This window comes from Pseudochaenichthys georgianus, chromosome 5 (assembly GCF_902827115.2).
Source record: "Pseudochaenichthys georgianus chromosome 5, fPseGeo1.2, whole genome shotgun sequence".
Taxonomy (NCBI): Eukaryota; Metazoa; Chordata; class Actinopteri; order Perciformes; family Channichthyidae; genus Pseudochaenichthys; species Pseudochaenichthys georgianus.
This window is the reverse complement of record NC_047507.1, coordinates 31,292,014-31,314,201: the sequence shown is the minus strand read 5'-3', so window position 1 is coordinate 31,314,201 and position 22,188 is coordinate 31,292,014. Positions and strand designations below refer to the sequence as shown.

Here is a 22,188-nt window from a genome sequence, read left to right as displayed (position 1 = left end):
CACACACACACACACACACACACAAGCAGGGCCACCTTAATGCACGGGCTGACCTGGGCTGAAGCCCAGGGGCCTACGGAGATCGGGGGCCTATCATGAGCCAATTAAAAAAAAAAAAAAAAATGTATATATTTTTTATTTCGGGTGTTTTACATTTTTTATTAAATAAACAAAGTCTTGGCTTTCAGAATATGAAACTTTTATTTCCAAAATCACATGATAAATACATGTGTGAAGCTTGTAAAGGGAAGAAGACAGCTCTCCCTCACCACTCTGCTGTTCCACAGCGCCGCTTCCCCTCCCTCCGCTGAAATTATTAATGTAAGGCGTATAGTAATCAGATAACACGGCAGGGTCCGTTACAGTTTGTTTTCATCTGATTTCAAATAAACAAAGTCTTGGCTTTCAGAATATTAAACTTGTTTCGGCAAATTCAGATGATAAATACAACTTTGAAGCTTGTAACGGCATAATTACAAGCGGAGAACGGAGTAACTTGAAATAGCCGGTGTTTCTCGTGAGTGTTTTCCCCGGGAAACAAACACAATACACACAAATGCAAAAATACACAAACACACACGTATACACACACACACTCGTGAGCTTCCCCCAGACCAGTAATCCAAACGAAAATATCTAATCTAATCAATCAGATCGATGGATTCCAGAGATTTTTCTCAAAAATGATGACTCCGTAACAGTCAGTGGGCACCACTTAACAGCCAATCAGAATGAGAATATGTTTCACATGTGATTCATTCAAATTGCGCGTGATTGAGTGACAGATGAAGGTTGTTTAGGAGAAAATGTCGGAGAAGAAAAAGTTTGAGAGTGGCGCTCGGAAAAGGAAATTGTTGAGGGAAAATAAGTTTCGAGACAAGCAGCTATTACAAAACATGTCGAAGCTTACAGGTTATTTTAAACCTGTAGGCCAGGATGAGGAGGAAGGACAGATTAGTTCTGTACCGAGCGGCAGCGGTGCCGGCCGCGGGGCCAAGTAGGCCGTCTGGTTCTGATAGCGATGGAGTAGCGGGAGAGGAAAAACAGACAGGAGGGACATTATCTGTTGGAAGAGATGGAGAGGACGACAAGGACTTGCTACGTGGAGGGGAGCCAATGGCAACCGGACAAATACATGAGGGAGGCCCGATACGTCACTGATCTGGAGGAGAGGACCAGGCGCGCGTAGAGCAGAGTGGAGAAGTGTGATCACAGAGCCTGCCGAGGAAATTACTTTGATTTGTTGTTTAAATAGGGGGCCTACAAAAACTATCAGCCCCAGGGCCTGATGGCAGGTTAAGGCGGGCTTGCACACAAGCCACAGTCAAACCCACACAGACACACACAAGCAGGATGTACAATGTATTAAACTGAAAACACATTAAACTGCGTGGATGATGAGTGTGTGTGGCTGTGTGTGCCAGCTGAAATGCTCTCTATCACTGGTTATGCAATCAGGATCAGCCGCAGATTGCATTCACACTTGATTTTCCCACATCGCAACATGATATACATAATCATCAAAATACATTCCCGAGCTTTGGAGGGACCATTAATATCTTGTGATTGAGCAAAGTGAAAGAACGATCAGGATGTACCTTTTGATGGATATAAATGCTATCTATTGCCGAGATTTTCTAGAGAGGGTTTAATTTACAATATTTAAGCTTCCCACTAGAAGTAAATAGAGATACAAATATTATATTCAAGTTTAATATAATTTTAAACCCTGATAGTCATGGCTTAATTCAATTGAAAGAACATTTATGGATTAAATGACCAGATTCCCTCCTGCTCTGTCTTTTTGTGGCGAAACTAAATATTTATTTTAATCTTATATCCACAAAACAGGATTTAGTCAAGTGAATTCAATGAATTAAGTTAAATTCACCTCACTTCAATATATATCCTTTTAAAGTGTTCCTGCTCATGTAGTTCATTCACCTTAACCCCTTAATCCCACCAGGAGCGTCTGCGCTGCGCTGCGCTGCGGCGTTTTTTGCGATCGCGGCCAGTCTAGTCAATGGGTGCTATTCCACCAGACCCGCTGCCGCCGCGGCTCGAAGCGTCCCAGAAGCTCCTCACCGCAAGGAATTTCTAAAATATAGGATGAATCCTATTTTTGACGCGGCGCAGCGCAGCGCAGGCAGGAAGTGGAACGTTCATCCAACAACTGCGAGGCTGTACACACGACGCTCCGCTTCCGCAACGTTTTGAAACGCGCCTGGTGGGTTATGAAGCAGGCTGAGGTCGCAGCGCAGCCGCAGCGCAGCCGCAGCGCAGACGCAGCGCAGACGCAGACGCAGCCGCAGCGCAGCCGCAGCGCAGACGCTTCCGGTGGGATCAGGGGGAAGCCTTTCCACTTCTTTTTTCACCTTAAATCTGAAGACTGTCATGCTTTGTATGATTTCACTATTGGCTGCCACTAATTTACACTGACATTATATGACTTACACATGAATTGGTAGTCAAAGAATATTTGCAGCTCTGAGGACCACAAACACAGTGTTTATGTTCCGTCAACTCTTCCTTTTTGCATAGTAAAAGACCTTTCTCGCATTTTAAAGTAAACATATACATTGTTTGATAGTGAGCAGAATACTGTTCTTGCTCTGCCTGTATTTCTAAATGTAAAATGTCACCAAACCACACACTCTTGGACTCTCTTGTCTTTTTGTGCACTCATGGGCAGCAGTGGCCAAATAAGTTGTTGACAGCACTACAACACATCCTCTGTCATTTTCTAAATCACCATCAACATCACAAAGTGTCTGTCATTCTCTCTCCCAGTTGATGCAAATTTGCTTCACCCAAGTGACCTCATTGAGTTTTCAGCTCATTCAGATGGTAAAAGGCGCACTGTGTCACCTCATTTGGACCTGTGTTGACTGAGTGGGTGCCATCTTTGTCGGCTTGTGTGCCTCGGTGGCCGGCTCCACAAGGCTAAGGCTGGACTGAAGTGAATTGATTCACAGGGATTAGGGATTAAGACTTCCCCCCGCCGCTTTGGTTGAGTAAATCTGGGGATTATGATGTCAACAGCCTGTGGCTGCAGCAGAGGAAATTGAATTGTGAGGAACGGGAGTGCCGACGGCCCAGGATTACAGCACAGTCAGTGAGAAATCAGAGATGGGAGTTCATGTCTGTGCCTTTCTCCTGCTCAGGAAAACGTCTGTGGGACACCATTTACTGCCTTTGGGAAGTGCGACACACTTACATGGTAGAATTTACTATGAGTAGATGTTGAGGATGGTAATTGTGTGATAAAGAAGATCTTTGTGTCTCTGGTAATCCAGTAGGACTACTTCCTGCTCTGGCCTTTGAAGCATCAGGTGGTAAGTACCGCTAAGTGCTACAGGGATCACTTGTTCAAAGGGAACTAGGCGATAAGGATCTAATGACTTTTACAACTAAACTAACTCATAGCATGGTGGAGAATTTAGCGAACATTATCGTGTATAATCTGCATTTGTTCTTCTAACATTCTCTCATGTGTTGATGTGTGTTTGTGTTCCTGTCTCTCTGCATTCCAGCCTCCCCCTCCCCCTCCTGCTGACCCTGACCCTGTCCCTGCTCCTGCTTCTGTTAAATTTGAAGGACTCACTCAAACAAACAAGATGAAGGTGAAATGGAGCGATCTGGGTTTGGCCTTCTTCATTGTGCTGTCGCTGGTGATGACAGGGTGCTTCTTCTGGCAATATCAGATGCCAAAACTTCTGCCAGGTGAGGCACTGTAGTTAGTAACATAATGTGTGAGAGGAATTTCTTAAAGCTGAGAAATCGTTATCTTAACTCATCTTTAAACATCAAATGATCTTTTGAGGTGCTGCATTAGTCTGAAAAGCAAAATCTCATTTTTAATTAGTTTCCATTTCATGATTTCTTATTCGGGGAGAAGAAAGTCTGTGAAACATTGAACCTATGGCACTCAATAACTTAACACACAACACACTCTCACTCCCTAAGCGTCCAATAGCGACGTTTGGTCAGTGTCCGTGGCGTCCAATTGTGACGCTCCTAGGCTCCTTCAGCGTCATAAAGGGACGCAAATAGCTTTCAACTGATTGCAATGTATTCCCATCTGCGTCGGGATTTGACGCTCATGGATGCACGGCATTCGTTTATGTCGGCTGCCCTTAAAGGTAATGTGAGCGTCCATTCCCAGGAGTAAAGGATGGCAGAAGACACTACACTACCCATAATCCCCAGCTATCGTTTGGACTACACCATGTGCTCTTGACAAACCCCGTGATAGTCCTCAAGCTCTGTGATTGGAGAGTGTAAATACAGCCTATCTACCAATTGGATCAAATATAAAAGTGAGCCGAATTAGTGTTGATACTGCAAGGAGACGTATTGTGTGAAAAGAAATGTAAGATGTTCTTTAATGGCTGATATATTTATGATCCACGTCACGTTTTCAGTTCCTCATGTTTGTCTTCTCATCAGGGCTCTATAAATACAGAATTACGGCAGATATGTAATATGTAATGCAGCCGAACCGTGTATTACAATGCCGTTATGTGATGACTTTCAAAGAGAAAAGCAAGCACACTCGGAATAAGGTATTATTATTATTTTGGTCTGTTTCCGGTATTTGTTAATGACGATGTGCTCTGAGATGTGAGACTGGAATTGCACAGGGGGGAAATAACGTAGGCTATCTTTAGATGCGGATTTTGTTAAACTAATATGTTTAGGCTGTGGACCAACACTATACATTGACGGGGAAGGGGGTAGCAATAAAGATAACACCATTAAACAGTTACACAACATAACAGAAATAATATCGATAGCAGCGTCCCTAGCAACCACCTTGGTAACAATGAAAACGTCGCGATTTCCTGAAGTAATCTTCGTAATAACTAGCAAACTAAAGATCATGTACATCCACTGCACACATAATCAGAAATAACAACTCATATTTCTCGCATCAAATGACATCAAAACGCATTTTAATGGCCAAACTAACTTTAAAATAGGCATTTCTACTGAGAATAAAACGAATTTCGGCCATGTTTTCTTTTTCTGCAGGGAGAAATTTGAAGATCACGTGACATAGACGCCAGCCATCGGAATGAATGGTGAAAAAAACGGGGTTTGTCAAACAGAGCACATGGTGTAGGCCAAACGATAGCTGGGGATTCTGGGTAGTGTAGTGTCTTCTGCCATCCTTTACTCAGAAAACATATTTGTTTCTCCGAATCGAAGGGGAAAAATACAAAAGCATTGCACACAATTTAAACCAATCAATGTTGTGTAATTAACAAGGATAATCTGGTGTTTTTTAGTCGATGAGTAGTGCAGATATCACTGTAAAATCAATCGACAGTAAGAGGAGTACTTACTTCCTGGTGTAAAATTCTCCGTTATCCAATGGGAATGGATGCTCACATTGCCTTTAAGGGCAGCCGGCATAAACGAATGCCGTGCTTCCATGAGCGTCAAATCCCGACGCAGATGGGAATACATTGCAATCAGTTGAAAGCTATTTGCGTCCCTTTATGACGCTGAAGGAGCCTAGGAGCGTCACAATTGGATGCCACGGACACTGACCAAACGTCGCTATTGGACGCTTAGGGAGTGAGAGTGTGTTGTAACACAATATCCTGATTATGATATTTAACGCTAAATCGTAGTTTGCAGCTTTGCTAATTCTTAACTAATCTGGCAACAACCCACAACCTTAGTTAGTTGATTGAAAAACAACAGATTATTCTCTCATAATTATGGAGATACACACTTTGTAATTAGGACATTAAGCAATCTCCTATATTATATTATCACACAGTTGAAAGTGTGAAGAATTGCAGAGGCATTGTCAAATTAAAACACACAGAAAGTTGATCATATCTCAGACTGCATGGGTTTTGTTTTAAAGAGCCCCTTTATGCTTTTGGGGTTTTACCCTTTCCTGTAGTGTCTTCACGCCAGAGGGAGTTTGTAAGACACACTTATATTTGCTAGTGCTCTATAACATTGAATGTGATAAGGGCTAAGGGGCGGTACATCTCAAAGTGGTTGACCAATCACAATAGAGCCGACCAGCTAAACAATCAGAGCCGACTGGGCTCTGGTTTCAGACAGAGGGTGAAAAGAGGTGCTGCAGCACAGGCAGTATGAGAACATATGAATACCTTTTTGAACATTAAAGCTTGTAAAATACAAAAATACATCTATGAACCTAAAAGTTAGCAAAATATGTCCTCTTTAAAATGTAGGTTTCAATTATATTTAAAAGGTTTTGATTGTAGTCCCTTTAATCCATAATCAGTCCAACACAGCACCAGAATGTCACGTAGTTGTGCTTCAGTTCATTAGTTTGTTTTAATTATGTTAACTTAACTTAATTAAAATGCCTGATCAGACTCTTTAATACAATTAATTCAGAGAAAAAACACTTCTCTAAAGTACAGTCCAGTTTTATAATCTCCATGACTGTGTATGATTAGTAAGGTAACATGAGGTTATGATTTTCTGATGTACCGCCGAGGGATCTTTTTTATTCCAAATAACAATTTCACATGTGCTTTAGAAAGAAAATCCAAATGGTGGCCTTAAGCAACAATGAAACATATTTAAATACATTCATCCAGAATTCACTCTGGCAGCATCTTTTGAAATCTGCAGGTTGTATACAATAAATCCTGTCAAATTGTATGGTGAAAGATCAACGGGGTTCATCAGGAGGCAGGGAGAATAATGAACTCACCCACGAGCCAGCCAAAGCCTAATGCATGTGTTAGACTTTGTTCAGCTGATACATTATTATATCAAATGTCAAGTGGGAAATACAAAAGCCTATCCCGCTGTTATCCATTCGCTCTTTCTTTCTCCCTTTTCATTTTCTCATTTCCCACCCACCGCCTAGATGAAGGGAGGGGTCGCAATGCCGAGTCAGAGATGATGTGTCCTCGCTTCCCCGAGCCTCTCCAGCTGTTGCATCCTATCCCTAGCCTGAAGGAAGCTCTGGAAAAGGTGAGAGGAGTTGTTCGTCATGCTCAGAACTATAACTGATGTTGGATTTCTGTCATGCCCACTCAAGTCTGGGGAAATGTACAGGCTGACCGCTGTAATCCTTCACACCAAATGCTGCTGCAGTTGACAGAAGGAGATTAAAGATATACTGTGAGGAATGATTAAAAGTTAGTCAAATCTCTGCAACCAAACAGTTTCAGACAAACTACAAATAAATATCAAGCTTATGAATTTGATATAAAATATGCTTACTTCAGCCTTGAAAGCAAAAAGAATCTTTAAATCTAATCTTGAATATGTTTTAAAAAATTAATTATGTTTCGCCTGCAGTTTTCACACCCCGACCAAAAGTGCTGGTTTTCCAGAATAGCAATATCATCTATATGATATGTTCATTAAAAGAATATGTTTGGCAAAGTGCAACATCAAAGTAATTGCTTTGGGGTTTCATGTTGCTGGTAATAAAAGCGCACAGAACAAAGTATAAAAAAAGGGTTCCCAAGATAAATCCAGCGCTGCTACACATTCATTTATTACCTCATCTTGGTTTTTTTGCGCCGAATTTGATACTTATATCCCTTTAGATACCAGAATTTTTTTTTTAATGAGATCATCTGATCTTTTGGACGTGACTCGCTCTCTGAGGGAAGTAAGTCACCTGAAAGCAGACAGAGGACCTCAGGGCCCTAAGCCCATACTGGTTTATTGTGAGGAGTAACACAAGTGTCAGTTGTCAATGGACTGGTCTTTTGTTTTGCCTTTTTAAGTGAAAGCATTGAAAGGGGGAGACGTAGGCAAATGGGCCCAGGCAGGTTTCCATCCCTTTGCACATGGAATAAGGCCCCGGCCACACGAGGACGAAAACGGCTAAACGCATAGGATTAACGCAAACGCAATCGCAAAAAAGCTTCCGTCCACACGCAATAGTCATCCGGATAGTGTCTGTCCACACGAGACAGCTCCGTTTAGCTCCAACCGCTGGAGAAGCTGCAGTACATATGCAGGAGCCTGTACGTGGCGCTGTAACTTCCTCCACAAAAGCAGCGAAGAAGCATGGTTGTCATGGTTGCCCTTCTGTTTATTCTCCGCGGTGGGGCCGAGGGAACCGGGCAGAGTTTTTCGCCAGTCAACGTGAATTAAAGTTTAAATCTTCCGACAAAATGAGTGCCGGTCAAAGGTCTTCTTTGTTATTTATTGAGCTTTAAAACAAATGAATAACGAATCTATATAATATAATAATAAAATACACGGAGCCTCTCTTTTTCCTCCCTCTCTTCTGACAGCGTCAGTGTCTGTCTCATGCAGCAGCTGATCCAGTAATGAGTGACCCGGCCGACAGTAATAAACATATTTATAACTAGTTTAGGTAGTTTGAGAGGTAATTAAAATAGCTAAAGGTGATGATCTGACTTGAAGTGTGTGTTTTGCTCCGTTCACCGCTGCATCACAGCGGGAGGAGCTGCAGGTGAGCAGAGCTGCGTGTCTCCGTCCTGTCAGATTAGACTTCACTCGCGTTTAGGTCCATATCGAGAGAAAGATAAATAATCTGAATTCAGTGTGCAGTTTACTTTGACGCGGGGGTGAGCAGCAGAGGTGGGGAGAGGCGGGGCTATTCCCTCATCATTATCAGAAAATGATCGTATAGGGCGTACACACGGAGCCGTTGGACCCCCCAGAGCATTGCGTATGCCGTTCTTTCCACCTTGGGACCCGTTATCGTTTCCTGCAGTCGTTTAGTGCCGTATTTGGTCGTCCTCGTAAGGCCGAACGGTCTATATGACAATAAACAGTAACGCAAACGACCGTTTTCGTCCTTGTGTGGCCGGGGCCTTAGCCCCAGGGCCCCCAGGCCGACCAACTGGGCTATACGGTGGCCCATGGATAGAATTGTAGTACCTTAAAACATGGTTGTTGTGTTATTTGTTATTGTATTACTTTGAGAATCAAGCAACTATAGCTGATATTTGAACAGTGGTGGAAAGTAAATATCTCAGCTTTTGTATAATGTTTCCTGTTTTATTTTGAAATGTATTTCCTCTTTGTGTCCTGTCTAGTTTTACTACCTGGATTTGAGTTCCCAGCCTGTGTGATTGTCTGGTTGTGTTCACCTGCTGCCCTTGTTTTTCTGCCTGCGCTCTCCAGTTGTGTCTTGTCTCTGCGATGAGTCGTGTTTTAATATAGTCGTGTGTGTCACCCCGTGTGTTCTTTATCGGTTCGTACTGTCACAGTGTAAGAAAATCAAGGCCCAAACTAAAAATAAACAAAAGCGAGCTTTTAATTAAATAAATAAAACATTTCAAATTAAACAAGAAACATTAAATACAAAAACTATTAGTACATGTTCACTTGTTATACTTACTTTGACATGTTGCTGATAATACTTCTGTACTTTTACTTGTAATCGAGTGTTTTGACATTAATGTATGCCCAGCTAGAAATGTTTGGTTCTAAAAACATTCTGAGAATGTTACAGTCATTGTTCTAGGAAGGTTTTCAGCGGGAAGTTTTTGTTTGGTTCCCAGAACGTTCTTCTGAAAGGTAGGATAACATTCTCTAAAAACATTCTTAAAATGTTTGGTGATAACAGTGTTAGAACATTATGCCCTCCTATTCTTAAAACGTTTTCAGGGAGAAGTTTTTGTTTGGTTCCCAGAGCGTTCTTCTGAAAGGTAGGATAACGTTCTCTAAAAACATTCTTAAAATGTTTTTGATAACATTGTTAGAACATTATGCCCCACTGTTCTTAAAACATTTTCAGCTGCAAGTTAGATTTTTTATGTTGCCAGAATGTTATTATTTTAGAGAAGGATAACATGGTTTATGTTAAAAAAAAGTATGCAAATGTTCAGTGGTAACAATTTACTAAAATAGGTTTACATTATTAGAACATAAAGACATAATATTCCTGTAATTGTTCAACTCAAAATTCCTGGGTAAGTGGACTGACCACTGTGGTCATTAGAATGATTTTGATAGTTTACTTAACTATTGGAATTTGACTATTAACACATGTAAAAGGATGACTCGGAATCAGCTGGTGAAAGTAACATTTGTTTATTAGAAAAGGGGAGCCGGGAGTGGAGGTTGGTTATGAGTGGGAAACAGTTGTTCCAGGTTGGAGAGGCATGGCTGGTCTTGGGAGTGTGGAAGACCTTGGATTCCTCCTGGGAGAGACACAAAAATGAGTGTGAGGCAAAAGCAGGCAAAGTTGTCAAAGAATATGCTGGTAAAAAGGTAGAGCGGCACGCAACAAACCGTTCACGGCAACAATCCGGCAGGGAATGAGTGCAGGCTGCAGGTATTCATAGTGTGGCTGATGAGCAGGTTGCAGGTGTGGTTGATTTGGGATTGCTCCCAGCCGTGTAGAGCAGACCAGCAGGCCGGTTGGGGGGGGGGGTACTAACCAACTAACAGGGGTTTCAGCCAGGGACGGGCAGTGATAGTCGGTCCATTCTTCTATATGTCTGTCTTTGGTTTTGTTAGTGTTATTCGATCCATATGACCATAGAGATATGTGCATAAACAACAAAAACACTTTGGGTATAATGTTCGAACAATGTTATCACCAAACATTTTAAGAATGTATTTAGAGAACGTTATCCTACCTTTCAGAAATACATTCTAGGAACCAAAATAAAACTTCTCGATGAAACCATTCCTAGAACAATGAATGGTAACATTCTCAGAATGTTTTTAGAACCAACAATGTCTAGCTGGGAACTCAGACATGCCTAAGCAAACGTGCAACCTCTGCTTATCTTTCTTACTGTGCAGACGCTTTTCCGCTTGCTCTTGCCTCTGCTTACTTTTTATGCTGATTTTCCTATTCTTATTCTCTGAAAACTTCGAGCAGCGGCTCCTGGACATTAACTTATCACTGGGACAGTTAATCTTCGTAAATAGACGGAGGGTTTCAGCCATATTTCAAAAAATGTACGACGACCTCAGTCTCTTACAGTAGCGTGGCCTAGCAACAGCTAAAGCCTGTACTACATGCTATTTAGTAGGGGTGTAACGGTACACGTACCCGTACCGAAATTATTCGGTACGGGCCCTTCGGTTCGGTACACGTGTGTACCGAAGTGTACCGAACGAATATAACGTTAAACATAAAAAATTGAGAACGTGAACAACTTCTTGGAAGTAATCTCAGGTGCTGCGTCGCAGCATTCAGAGTAATTTGCTCCCATTGTGTTCAACGCGTCATAGAGCGAGCAAGTCATTTCATTGGACGAGCTGGTCAGAGGGATGCGTTCAAATGTAGTCAGTATTTTGAGGAACTGTCGAAATGGCGAACGCAGATCAAGTTGAGCTCGAAAATCCTCCAGCATCATTGAAGTGTCCGGTTTGGGAACATTTTGGTTTCGCAGTTACGAACAAGGATGACGGACAAAGACAGGTGGACCGAACCAAAGCTGTTTGTCGGCATTGTTCAACTAAAATTGGTTACGTGGCTGGCAATACATCAAACTTGCACACTCATTTGAAAAGGCATCACCCGAACGTGAATATCACCGGTACCAAAAGACTGAAGTGCAAACCCAACTCCCGCTAGCATTTAAGCCTCCACCACTCGCAAAAACTTCAGACCGAGCCAAAGCTATTACAAACGGCAAATATCCTTATGTTGCCATGTTAGCAAAGCGCTACCTGGCTGTATCTGCTACCTCTGTCCCTAGCGAGAGGGTGTTCTCCACGGCAGGAGACATTGTTAGTGCCAGCTGATCTGCCCTTTCGGCAAGCAATGTGGACAAGTTCATCTTTCTTTAAAAAAACATGAAAATACAATGACAAGCAAGTCCTAATGTCAAACTGGCTGCTTAGGTACTAGTACAGTACAGTTCAAATACAGATTATTTCAGTTCATCGAAAAGCTGCACCTTAATGTTTATTTTATTATATTTTATATTTATTTGAGTGAATATTCATAGTTTAATAATAATTAAAAACCCAAAACTAATAGTTTATGTTTTGTGAGTACTAGTACAGTAAAGTTCAAATACAGATTATTTCAGTGTATTGCACCTTAATGTTTATTTTATTATATTTTGTATTTATTTGAGTGAATACATTATTCACAGTTTAATAATAATTAAAAAAAATATGTTATGTTTTGTGATAATTTTAGTCTGCTGTACCGAAAACGTACCGAACCGAACCGTGACCTAAAAACCGAGGTACGTACCGAACCGAAATGTTTGTGAACCGTTACACCCCTACTATTTAGCTTAAGCTAGTTAGCAGCAAAATGCCTCCGTTCTCTACAGATGACTTCCACAAACTTATACAGAAGATGGCTGTGTTGGAAATGAAAATGCAACGGTTGGAAGTTAACGTGGAAGTGAATGGACTATGTCGTGGGAATGACACCACTTTACCAGTGTTGCAAAATAATGGAAAAGGGTATAATAACTCACAGCTAGTTAGCAGCTACAAGGATTCAAAGGAACAGGAGGGCTGTGTACTGGGTAATAAATCTACAAGTGGTAGTCCTCCCTGGAACTCTCTGGGTGCAAAGCCTAAGAGTAAATCATTTCCATGGGCAGAGCCCAGCGCTCTGAAATCTGTGATGCGACCGGCTGGCCTGCATTGTTATCGCCCAGGAAGAGTGCCTCTTCAACCCCTATTCATACTAGGAAACAGCCGTGGACAGCTGCTAAAGGGAGAATTACAAACAATCCTCCTAAACCACCAAGTGTGCCAATCCGGAACAGATACGCTCCGCTGACCGAGAACCGAAGATCTCTTTCTGATGACCTGGATAACCTGTCCTCTTCACACAGCAGGGTAAGGACCAATAGCTACTCCAAAAGTAAAAGGCTAGAGGGAAAGCTAACGACTGGGCCTGAAACTCTGATTGTGGGTGACTCTGCTGTAAGAGATGTAAAAGGTCTGTGTAGTAAGAACAACACCAAAGTACTCTGTTTTCCCAAGGATGTGGTCTCTGACTTGGCTGAGAAGATCCTGCATATTGGGGCTGAAAATCCGACTGTGAAGAATGTGGTACTACATATTGGAACAAAGGATGTTGTGAAACAACAGTCAGAAATGCTGAAATAAGACTTTAAATGTTTGTTGGAAACTGTCAGCTCTCTAAATGTGGAGGTGTTCATCAGTGGCCCTCTACTGCCAGTCAGAAGAGGAGTGGAGAGATTCAGCAGATTGTTTGCACTGTCTATAGTGTGTATTGACTTTGACCGTCTAGTCATTGTTGGTGATTTTAACATCCATGTTGATAACCCCCAGGACAGAGGGGCTAAATAACTGTTTTGTGTTCTTGATAACTATGGACTGACTCAGCATGTGACGGAGCCCACGCACAATAAGGGGCACACTCTGGACTTAATTATCTCAAAGGGTCTGAATATCTCTAAGGTTGTGGTGACTGATGTTGCACTCTCTGACCATTCCAGTGTGTTCTTTGAGAGCTCTATTTCTGTTCACACAAGTGTTCAAAAAGAGGTAACCACAAAGCGATATTTAACTGAAAATACTAGGGAAATGTTTACTCAGAATTTTTCTTCCACACTTGCCCCTGCTAACATCTCAGTAAATGAGCTAGTAGATCATTTTAATTCAAAAATTAAAAATGTTATAGATGCCATTGCTCCAACGGAAGTAAAGGAAGTGTCTGGCAAGAAAATATCTCCATGGAGAAAGGCCATGACCGTGAAAACAGAAAAAAGAGAATGTCGAAAAGCTGAACGCAGGTGGCGAAAAACAAATATCCAGATTCACTTTGAAATCTATAAAGAGAGACTTGGCCTTTATCATTTGGAATTGAAAAACGCACGACAATCGTTCTTCTCTGACATCATTACCAAAAACAAAAACAACGCACGTGCCTTGTTTGCTACCGTCGACAGACTAACTAACCCCCCAGTGTCAGTAGCCTCTGAATTTCTATCCACCAGGGCATGCAATGATTTTGCCTCCTTCTTCACTGACAAAATTCAGAAAATCAGACAAGCAGTCAGTGCCTCTGCATCAGGTACAGCAAATGTGTTGTCTCTGTGTCCATTTAAAATCAATTCAAACACCATGACACAATTCCATCAGATTAATGAAAAAAACCTAGAGGACATTATTCAACTTCTGATATCCTCCTCCTGCTGCCTTGATATTATTCCAACAGGATTTTTCAAAGCTGTTTTGCCTTGCATGGCCTCAGATCTACTTCATATAGTAAACAAATCTCTTCATTCAGGTATTTTTCCACAGGCCCTGAAAACTGCAGTCATTAAACCGCTCTTAAAAAAGAATAATCTAGATGCTTCAGTAATGAACAATTACAGGCCCATATCAAACCTGCCATTTCTAGGTAAAATCATTGAAAAAGTAGTTTTTCAACAGTTGAGTAATTTCTTGCATTTAAATAACTGTTTTGATGTGTTCCAGTCAGGCTTTCGTCCAAACCACAGCACTGAGACTGCTCTTGTAAAGGTCTTCAATGAAATCCACTTAAACACAGACAGTGGCAGAACTTCAGTGTTAGTATTATTAGATCTCAGTGCTACGTTTGACACTGTTGACCACAGCATATTACTAGACCGACTGGAAAACTGGGTGGGACTTTCGGAAACAGTTCTAAATTGGTTTGAATCCTACTTAAAGGACAGAAACAACTTTGTTTCTATAGGTAAATACTAGGGCTGTCAAACGATTAACATTTTTAATCAGATTAATCACAGCTTAAAAATTAATTAATCATGATTAATCACCATTCGAACTATGTCCAAAATATGCCATTTATTTATGTATATTGTTGTGGGAATGGAAAGATAAATGAAAGAAGGCGGATATATCCATCTAACATACAGTATCTATGTTTATTATAACATTTTTCTGCATGTCAAAATGAAAGACAACCCACACACCTATCAATCATCAAACCGTGGGGTCTTAATTCATGACGTGTTGATTTCTATCAACGGGGGAGTACTTCAGGAAAGTCGACAGGGGGGGGGGGGGCTAGTGGAGTACTTCGTGACCACAGAGTGTGAACGTTGTGATCAGCTGTTTTAGCGCAGTTCTCCAGTGAAGGGGGGAGTCTCCCTCCGCAGCCGGTTGGCGTAGTTTTGGCACAGTTCCGTTGTACAGACCGACGTTAACAGCAGCCCTGTCTGTGCACACGGAGACCGACTCTCTCGTCCGGTGATCTAACCGCCTTCTGGAAAAGCTTCACAAGTACGTCGGTACGCAAATGCGCTTTGTGACACAAGTGACGGTACGCATTTCAGATTACGCACATAACCTGCGTACCAGTTATGTGCACCCCTGTACCAGAGCAATATTATTACTATTATATGGCTCTGCCCTGTACTACAGCAAAAGTATTCTCCGTCGGGACTTCCTGCAACAACACCACGCCATTATCAAAGATGTTCTATTGAGAAGACGATCACTACGTGACAAAGGTTTTCAAAACCGTGGCTACTGAAATCAATCTTACTAACTGCTGTCTGTGCAATTTACTCCGCGCGAGTTGGCAGACTTTATTTTGCTTACTTTAACATCATTTTTCATGGTGGGGCTAAGCCATTTCTTGGTATGGGTGTAGCCTACCCCAGCCATACCCTGGCGCTGCCACTGGTGGCACGTATGGGGCGGGCCATTCTGCACATGCGTTAAATGCGTTAAATATTTTAACGCAATTAATTCAAAAAATTAATTACCGCCGTTAACGCGATAATTTTGACAGCACTAGTAAATACACATCTGAGTTGACAAATATGACATGTGGGGTTCCTCAAGGCTCCATCTTGGGGCCTCTTCTCTTTAACATCTACATGCTACCACTGGCTCAGATAATGAAGAACAACAAAATAAGTTACCATAGCTATGCAGATGACACACACATTTACGTAACAATTTTACCAGGAGACTATGCTCCAATTCAAACACTGAGTAAGTGCATTGAACAAATCAATGACTGGATGTGTCAGAACTTTCTCCAATTAAATAAAGATAAAACTGAGGTAATGGTTTTTGGAGCCAAGGCAGAACGTATAAAAGTTAGCGCTGAGCTTCAGTCTGCAATGTTCAAAACAACAGATAAAGCCAGAAATCTAGGTGTAGTCATGGACTCTGACCTGAGTTTCAACAGTCACATTAAAACAGTTACTAAATCAGCCTACTATCACCTAAAGAATATATCTAGGATTAAAAGACTAATGTCACAGCAGGATTTGGAAAAACTTGTCCATGCTTTTATCTTCAGTAGACTCGACTACTGCAATGGTGTCTTCACAGGTCTCACTAAAAAATCTATTAGAAAGCTGCAGCTGATTCAGAACGCTGCTGCTCGAGTCCTCACTAACACTAAGAAAGTGGATCACATCACTCCTGTTCTGAAGTCTTTACACTGGCTTCCTGTGTGTCAAAGAATAGATTTCAAAATACTGCTGCTGGTTTATAAAGCACTGAATGGTTTAGGCCCAAAATACATTTCTGACCTCCTGCTAAATTATGAACCATCCAGATCTCTCAGGTTTTCAGGGACTGGTCAGCTTTCTGTCCCCAGAGTCAGAACTAAACATGGTAAAGCAGCGTTCAGTTATTATGCTCCAAATATCTGGAGCAAACTCCCAGAAACCTGCAGGTCCGCTGCAACTCTTACTACTTTTAAATCCAGGCTGAAGACTTTTCTTTTTGCCGCTGCTTTTAATTGAACTATTCATATCTTAGACTGCACTGTAACTTTTATCCATGTATTTTTTCTTTTAATGTTTCTTTTATTAGCTTTTCTTTTTAATAATTGATTTTAAATGCCATTTTCTTAATGTCTTTCATTTTTTGTAAAGCACTTTGAATTGTCTTGTGTTGAAAAGTGCTATATAAATAAACTTGCCTTGCCTTGCCTTGCCTTGCAATATCATGAATTACGTGCTTGTTTTTTTCTCAAAACGAAAATGTGGTGACATCAGATTTCTTTTAAACATCCTTTTCAAACAAATGCAGAAAGTTTGTTTTTTAAAGCGCACTACAAATAAATCTGATGTTGACCATGACCCCGCTAATATTTCGCATCACAGGAACATTTTATAAAAAAATAATAACCTCCTGAAAACATTATCCAAATGTTGCTTTCAAAATGTTCTTCTTTGGTTATCATGTAACATTGAGGGACCATTTTATAAAGAACATCTTTAATGTGTTACCCAACAACTTCCAAAACACATCCTTAGAATGTTGGAGGCAAAACGTTCCACCTTTGTTAACATATCACATTAAAGGAACATTTTATAAAACACTTTCTGTCATCTCAGGCCTCATAACATCCTGAAAATATTTTCAGAATGTTGCTTGGAGAATGTTCTTTACAGTATTTGTTATCATGTAACATTGAGGGACCGTTTTATAAAGAACATCTTTAATGTGTTACCCAACAACGTCCAAAACACATCCTTAGAATGTTGCACGCAAAATATTCCACCTTTGTTAACATATCACATTAAAGGAACGTTTTATAAATACACTTTCTGTCATCTCAGGCCTTAATAACATCCTCAAAACATCCTCTGAATGTTGCAGTTAAAACGTTATGTCTTAGTTAACCTTAAACCTTATAGGAACATTCTTTGAAAAAATAAACATCCTAAAAAGGTTATTTGAACATCAGATTAAAACGTTCCTTTAAAACCTTATTAGAACCAATAGGTAACGTTAGCCAAAGTTGTGAGAACGTTCCCTGCTAGCTGGGTGGCTACTTTTACTCAAGTAAAAGATCTAAATACTTCTTCCACCTCTGATCATAGATATATTTCATATGATACTGTGATGGGCCTTTAGGCATAACAAATACTTTTACTTTCGGTACTTTAAGTATAATTTGATGCCAATACTTAAGTGATCTGAAAACTTCTTCCACCTCTGTATATACATGTAGTGTAGTGTGTTAATGAGTTTAAGGTACCACATTTCCCTCTGAGTAGCAAAACATTTAATCAAGTACAATTACCTCAGAATTGTATGCAGGTCTGGTCAGGTCAATGCCGTAGCACGGTTGCCGTCGATGCCATCATCCACACATCCCGATTCTTCGCCATTATCATGCTATCCACCACCTCCTTACCCTCCCAGCTCTTAATGTCCATCAGGCATTATCCCCTCGGCCTTCCTGCACCTCTTCTTCCCTCAACCTCACCACGCATGGTGGTGTTTGTAGCGACCAGTTGGCTCTTTTGATGTCCAAACACGTCACCCCGAGGATCCTCCTGTAGCAACGCATTTCAAAAGGCGTCTACTCTCTTTTCAATATTTGTGTTGAACTGTAGCCTTAATGTACATTCTTGATACTTGAATAGCTGTTAGGATTAGGAGTCTTTTCTTAAGTTATTGAAGTACATTTGGTTATTAAATTCACTGTGATTCACAACATGTCTGGGGATAGTTTCATTTATTATGGAGCATCATCCAGCTGTCAGAGCATTAAACAGGAGGAAATGTCAAGGCTTGTGCCAGCAGAGAAGTTTCTGAACATTTATCGAACAGTGACAATAACTGTTGTTAGATATCCAGGAAAGGTTAGATATAAGTGTACATAATGACAGAACCATTGATGATGGTGGTGACAAATTCATTTGGTATTATTGTTTCATATGAAGGAGAGAAAAGTGATCAATGCCACACTAAAGTCCAATACCTATATTAGTGGTAAATACAGCTGTAGGTTGACAATTACATTTTAAAACTTCCATGTTATAGATTCTAGCATTTAGTTCAACATTATAAAATGTCTCACTTTGTAAGACTATTTTTTATTCTGAAGGTCTAATTGTTTTCGGTGATTACCGAATTGAGTGTTCCGACGCCCTTTGTAGCAGCAATTAAACTTGATTTGATTTGACACCCATTGTGCGTTTATGATTTATATTTTATTTTCAAAAAAGCCTCCTCCTTAATATTATATGTACAGTGTAATCTCTCCAGGACCCCTCCATATTCAACCCAGTCTCACGGCATTTCGTGTTCACCAACACGATTTTTAATCTATTGATTCGTGTTCACCAACACGATTTGCCCCTTTTTTTCGTGTTGCACAGCACGATTTTAAAAGCAATGTATTTCTACTGCCTGCATCACGTATTTTTCTCCGGTCAGGTCGTGGGAGACCGGAAGCTGTGTGGTTCATAACAACATGTTCTTACTCAATATCAAGCCACAATTATTGCTTTTATTTTAAATCGTATAATTTCGGACTTTTGTTGCCGTCTGTGAGGAAAATAAATGGGGCTCAGACAATAAATGGGGCTCAGAGCCTCAGAATACGGAAATCTGTATTTTTAAATATTTTTTTCCTTCTAATTCGTTATTCTTTTCAAAATAACACACTGTTATTTACTCACCAATAACACACAATTATCCTTGCTTTTATTTATTGGTTTAATTCCATAATCTCGGCCTTTTTTGGCGTCCGTCAGGAACTGAATTTCAAAATAAAAATAACCGGAAACAGACGTAGGCCTATAAGGGACATTTCGAGCATCATTGCGATTGTCAACATTTCTGAGTTTAGGATGGCCGAAGACACTACACTACCCATAACCCCCAGCTATCGTTTAGGACTACAGTCCCCGTAAGGTTAGCAGAGCGTCAAACAGCTGTGTGAAATGGAACGAAACCACGCCAGACTATCCAAAACTGGAATCGAACGCCCCCCAGAACTACACATGCTGGCTATTGTGTTTCGCAAAATGTTCTATGGGACGTCTCTACTGAACGTTTTCGTTTTTCCCACAATTAGAAGTTGCCAGTATTAAACACATTGGTGTTATCAAATGTAAAACATATAATTAATAAATGGGTGAAAATCGCTTGTGTCCATAATGTGCAGCATTAATATATACCCACATGACAGCTCATTGTTACTTTGTAATTCTACTCCACGACAATTCAGAGGTTAACCTGGTATTTTTACTCCACTGCATTTATTTGAGTTACTTTGCAGATTCTGATTAATTATGTGAAATATAAACAACCCTTAAATCAGACTTTAGTTACACGTGACCTGAGTAAAATTCAGGTAAGGTGATTGTCAAGTGCCAACAATCAGGAGAGATATTTGATAGTTGGTGCTTGAGAAGACTAAACATGTATCTGCAATTGACATGAATGGAAACGAGTAATAAAGTATATTCATTACTCGTTATTCTCTACTAATAGTTAATTAAAGACTGTATATTATGGCTATTTTGCACATCCCTTTCAAGATTTTCAAAGGTTTATTGACATATCATACACAACTACGGTGTAGTTATGCAATAAATGAAACACTTGGGTCACAGGTTCCTCAACAGTGCATTACAAGACATCTATCAATATGTGTGTACCTCCACCATTAAGGCCCTGACACACCAACCCGATTTTGGGAGTCAGAGGCCGTCAGAGGCTGTCGGGCATTCGCGGCGCCGTAGTCAGGTTGGTGTGTCCCGCACCGTCGACCGTGACACGCCTTATTTGGACTGCCAGACCCGATGCATGGCCGATTCAACATGTTGAATCGGCCATGCATCGGGTCTGGCAGTCGGACCAAATAATCACTCTGATTGGCTGTTCAGCTAGCAAATCAGTGCATGAGAAGCGAAGCGGAAGTGAGGGACGTAAACAAACGATTTAAGAAGGCACACACAGACTGCTATTCATTTTCATCTCATCATGGCGATCTGGAATGATGCAAACGAAGACCTGCTCATCACCTTGATCCAGGAGAGGCCAGCTCTGTATGATATTACGGAGAAAAGATACTCTTCTTCTTCTCTGTCTTCCGGTTGTTGCCTCTTTTGAATGACAATACACACTACCGCCGCCTGCTGGTAAGGAGAGTTATTGCCACTCATGCACTGAAGTCGGTGCGGTGTGTTCCCGTGCGACACATGGCCAAAACGCAGGAGAACACGGCCAGGCAACAGCCGACTTCAGCGTCGGCTAGTCCTCTGGTGACTGCTTGGTGTGGGCCTTTAAACTGTCATATTCTGCACATTTCTTATTCTATCTACATACATAAGAGTATAATTCATATGTATAATATCAGTTAAAATAAGTGCTTCAACATAGTTAACATTGCAGGAAAGCAATATATTAGACGTTAAGTACTTTGTCAGGCTTAATATTTATCTGTAGATAGATACCCCCAAAGTTTTTTTCTTATTTAAAAGAAGACCTTAATCTGTTATTTAATGTTTAAATAAAGGTTAATTCGTTTTTCTGTTTTGCACCTCCTCCTATTAATGTCTTTGTACATCCTGCACTAAACTGTTTTATTGTAGAGATCACTTATAGTATCTTCTTGATTTTTTATATTCTATATTTCTATCACAGACCTTCTACTTTCCCCCTATGAAAGTATGTACTCTTCATATTTGTATTCAAATATTCAAATAATATTTGATGAAAAACATATTAAGAGTACATTATTGTTTTTATGTGTTATATTATAACACATAAAAACAATAATTCAATAACGTGCTTTAACCACTAGGCGGTGCACACAAGGTACACACAACCATAATAACTTTGTATTATTAGTGTACTGTAGGACACGTTTTATTCATGCTTTCACATAATTTTACAGCATATTGCTATACTATTTCAGACTCAGTATTTACATTCTTACATTCAAAGAAAATCAGTAATATCTTTAAAAACTACAGTCCTTTTATATCAGCTGTGCACCGTTATGGTGTAACTGTGGTGTCTCGTCAATTGTGTTAGTCGTGTTTGTTTTATGTCTGTCACTTCATGTTTAGTCAGGTATGTAATTCCAAGTCTAGTAAGGTTTCTATGTAGAGTCACGTTTTCTTGTTACTTCATGTCTTGTCTGTCTATTTCATGTCATGTCTCGTTTTCCCATTTCCTGTTTTATTTTGTACTTACCTCTTGTCTTTCCTTTCAGGTCCTGTTAATTCCTCACTTTGGGTGATTTTCCGCCATCGTCAGCGTCTGCCCCGCCCCTGATTGTTTCCACCTGGTCCCTATTCCCTCATGTATAAATAGTCCTTGTCTCCCTTTGTCTTGTGCCAGTTCGTCTTGTTTCAGTGTGCTTCCATGTCCAGAGACCCAGCGTTAAAACCAGAGAGAAGAGTTTTGTTTGTTTGAAATCGAGAAGTTTTGTTTTGTCCTCGCTTGAGTGATTTTTTGTTAAAACTTTGTTTTATTTTTTCATTAAAATCTGAGCCGTCGCATTTGAGTCCAGTATTTTTGTACCCCGTT

The 22,188-nt window shown here is 40.6% G+C and overlaps 1 protein-coding gene across 1 annotated transcript in view; it reads left to right on the top strand.

Moving 5' to 3' along the window:
* Positions 1-3,599: 3,599 nt before the first annotated feature.
* lactbl1b (lactamase, beta-like 1b) overlaps positions 3,600-22,188 on the top strand; it is a 49,623-nt gene continuing 31,034 nt past the window's right edge. Inside the window, exons 1-2 of the mRNA XM_034082270.1 lie at positions 3,600-3,723; positions 6,872-6,978. Coding sequence (XP_033938161.1) covers positions 3,618-3,723; positions 6,872-6,978 — 213 coding nt within the window. The 5' untranslated portion in view covers positions 3,600-3,617. The remainder of the gene's footprint in view (positions 3,724-6,871; positions 6,979-22,188) is intronic.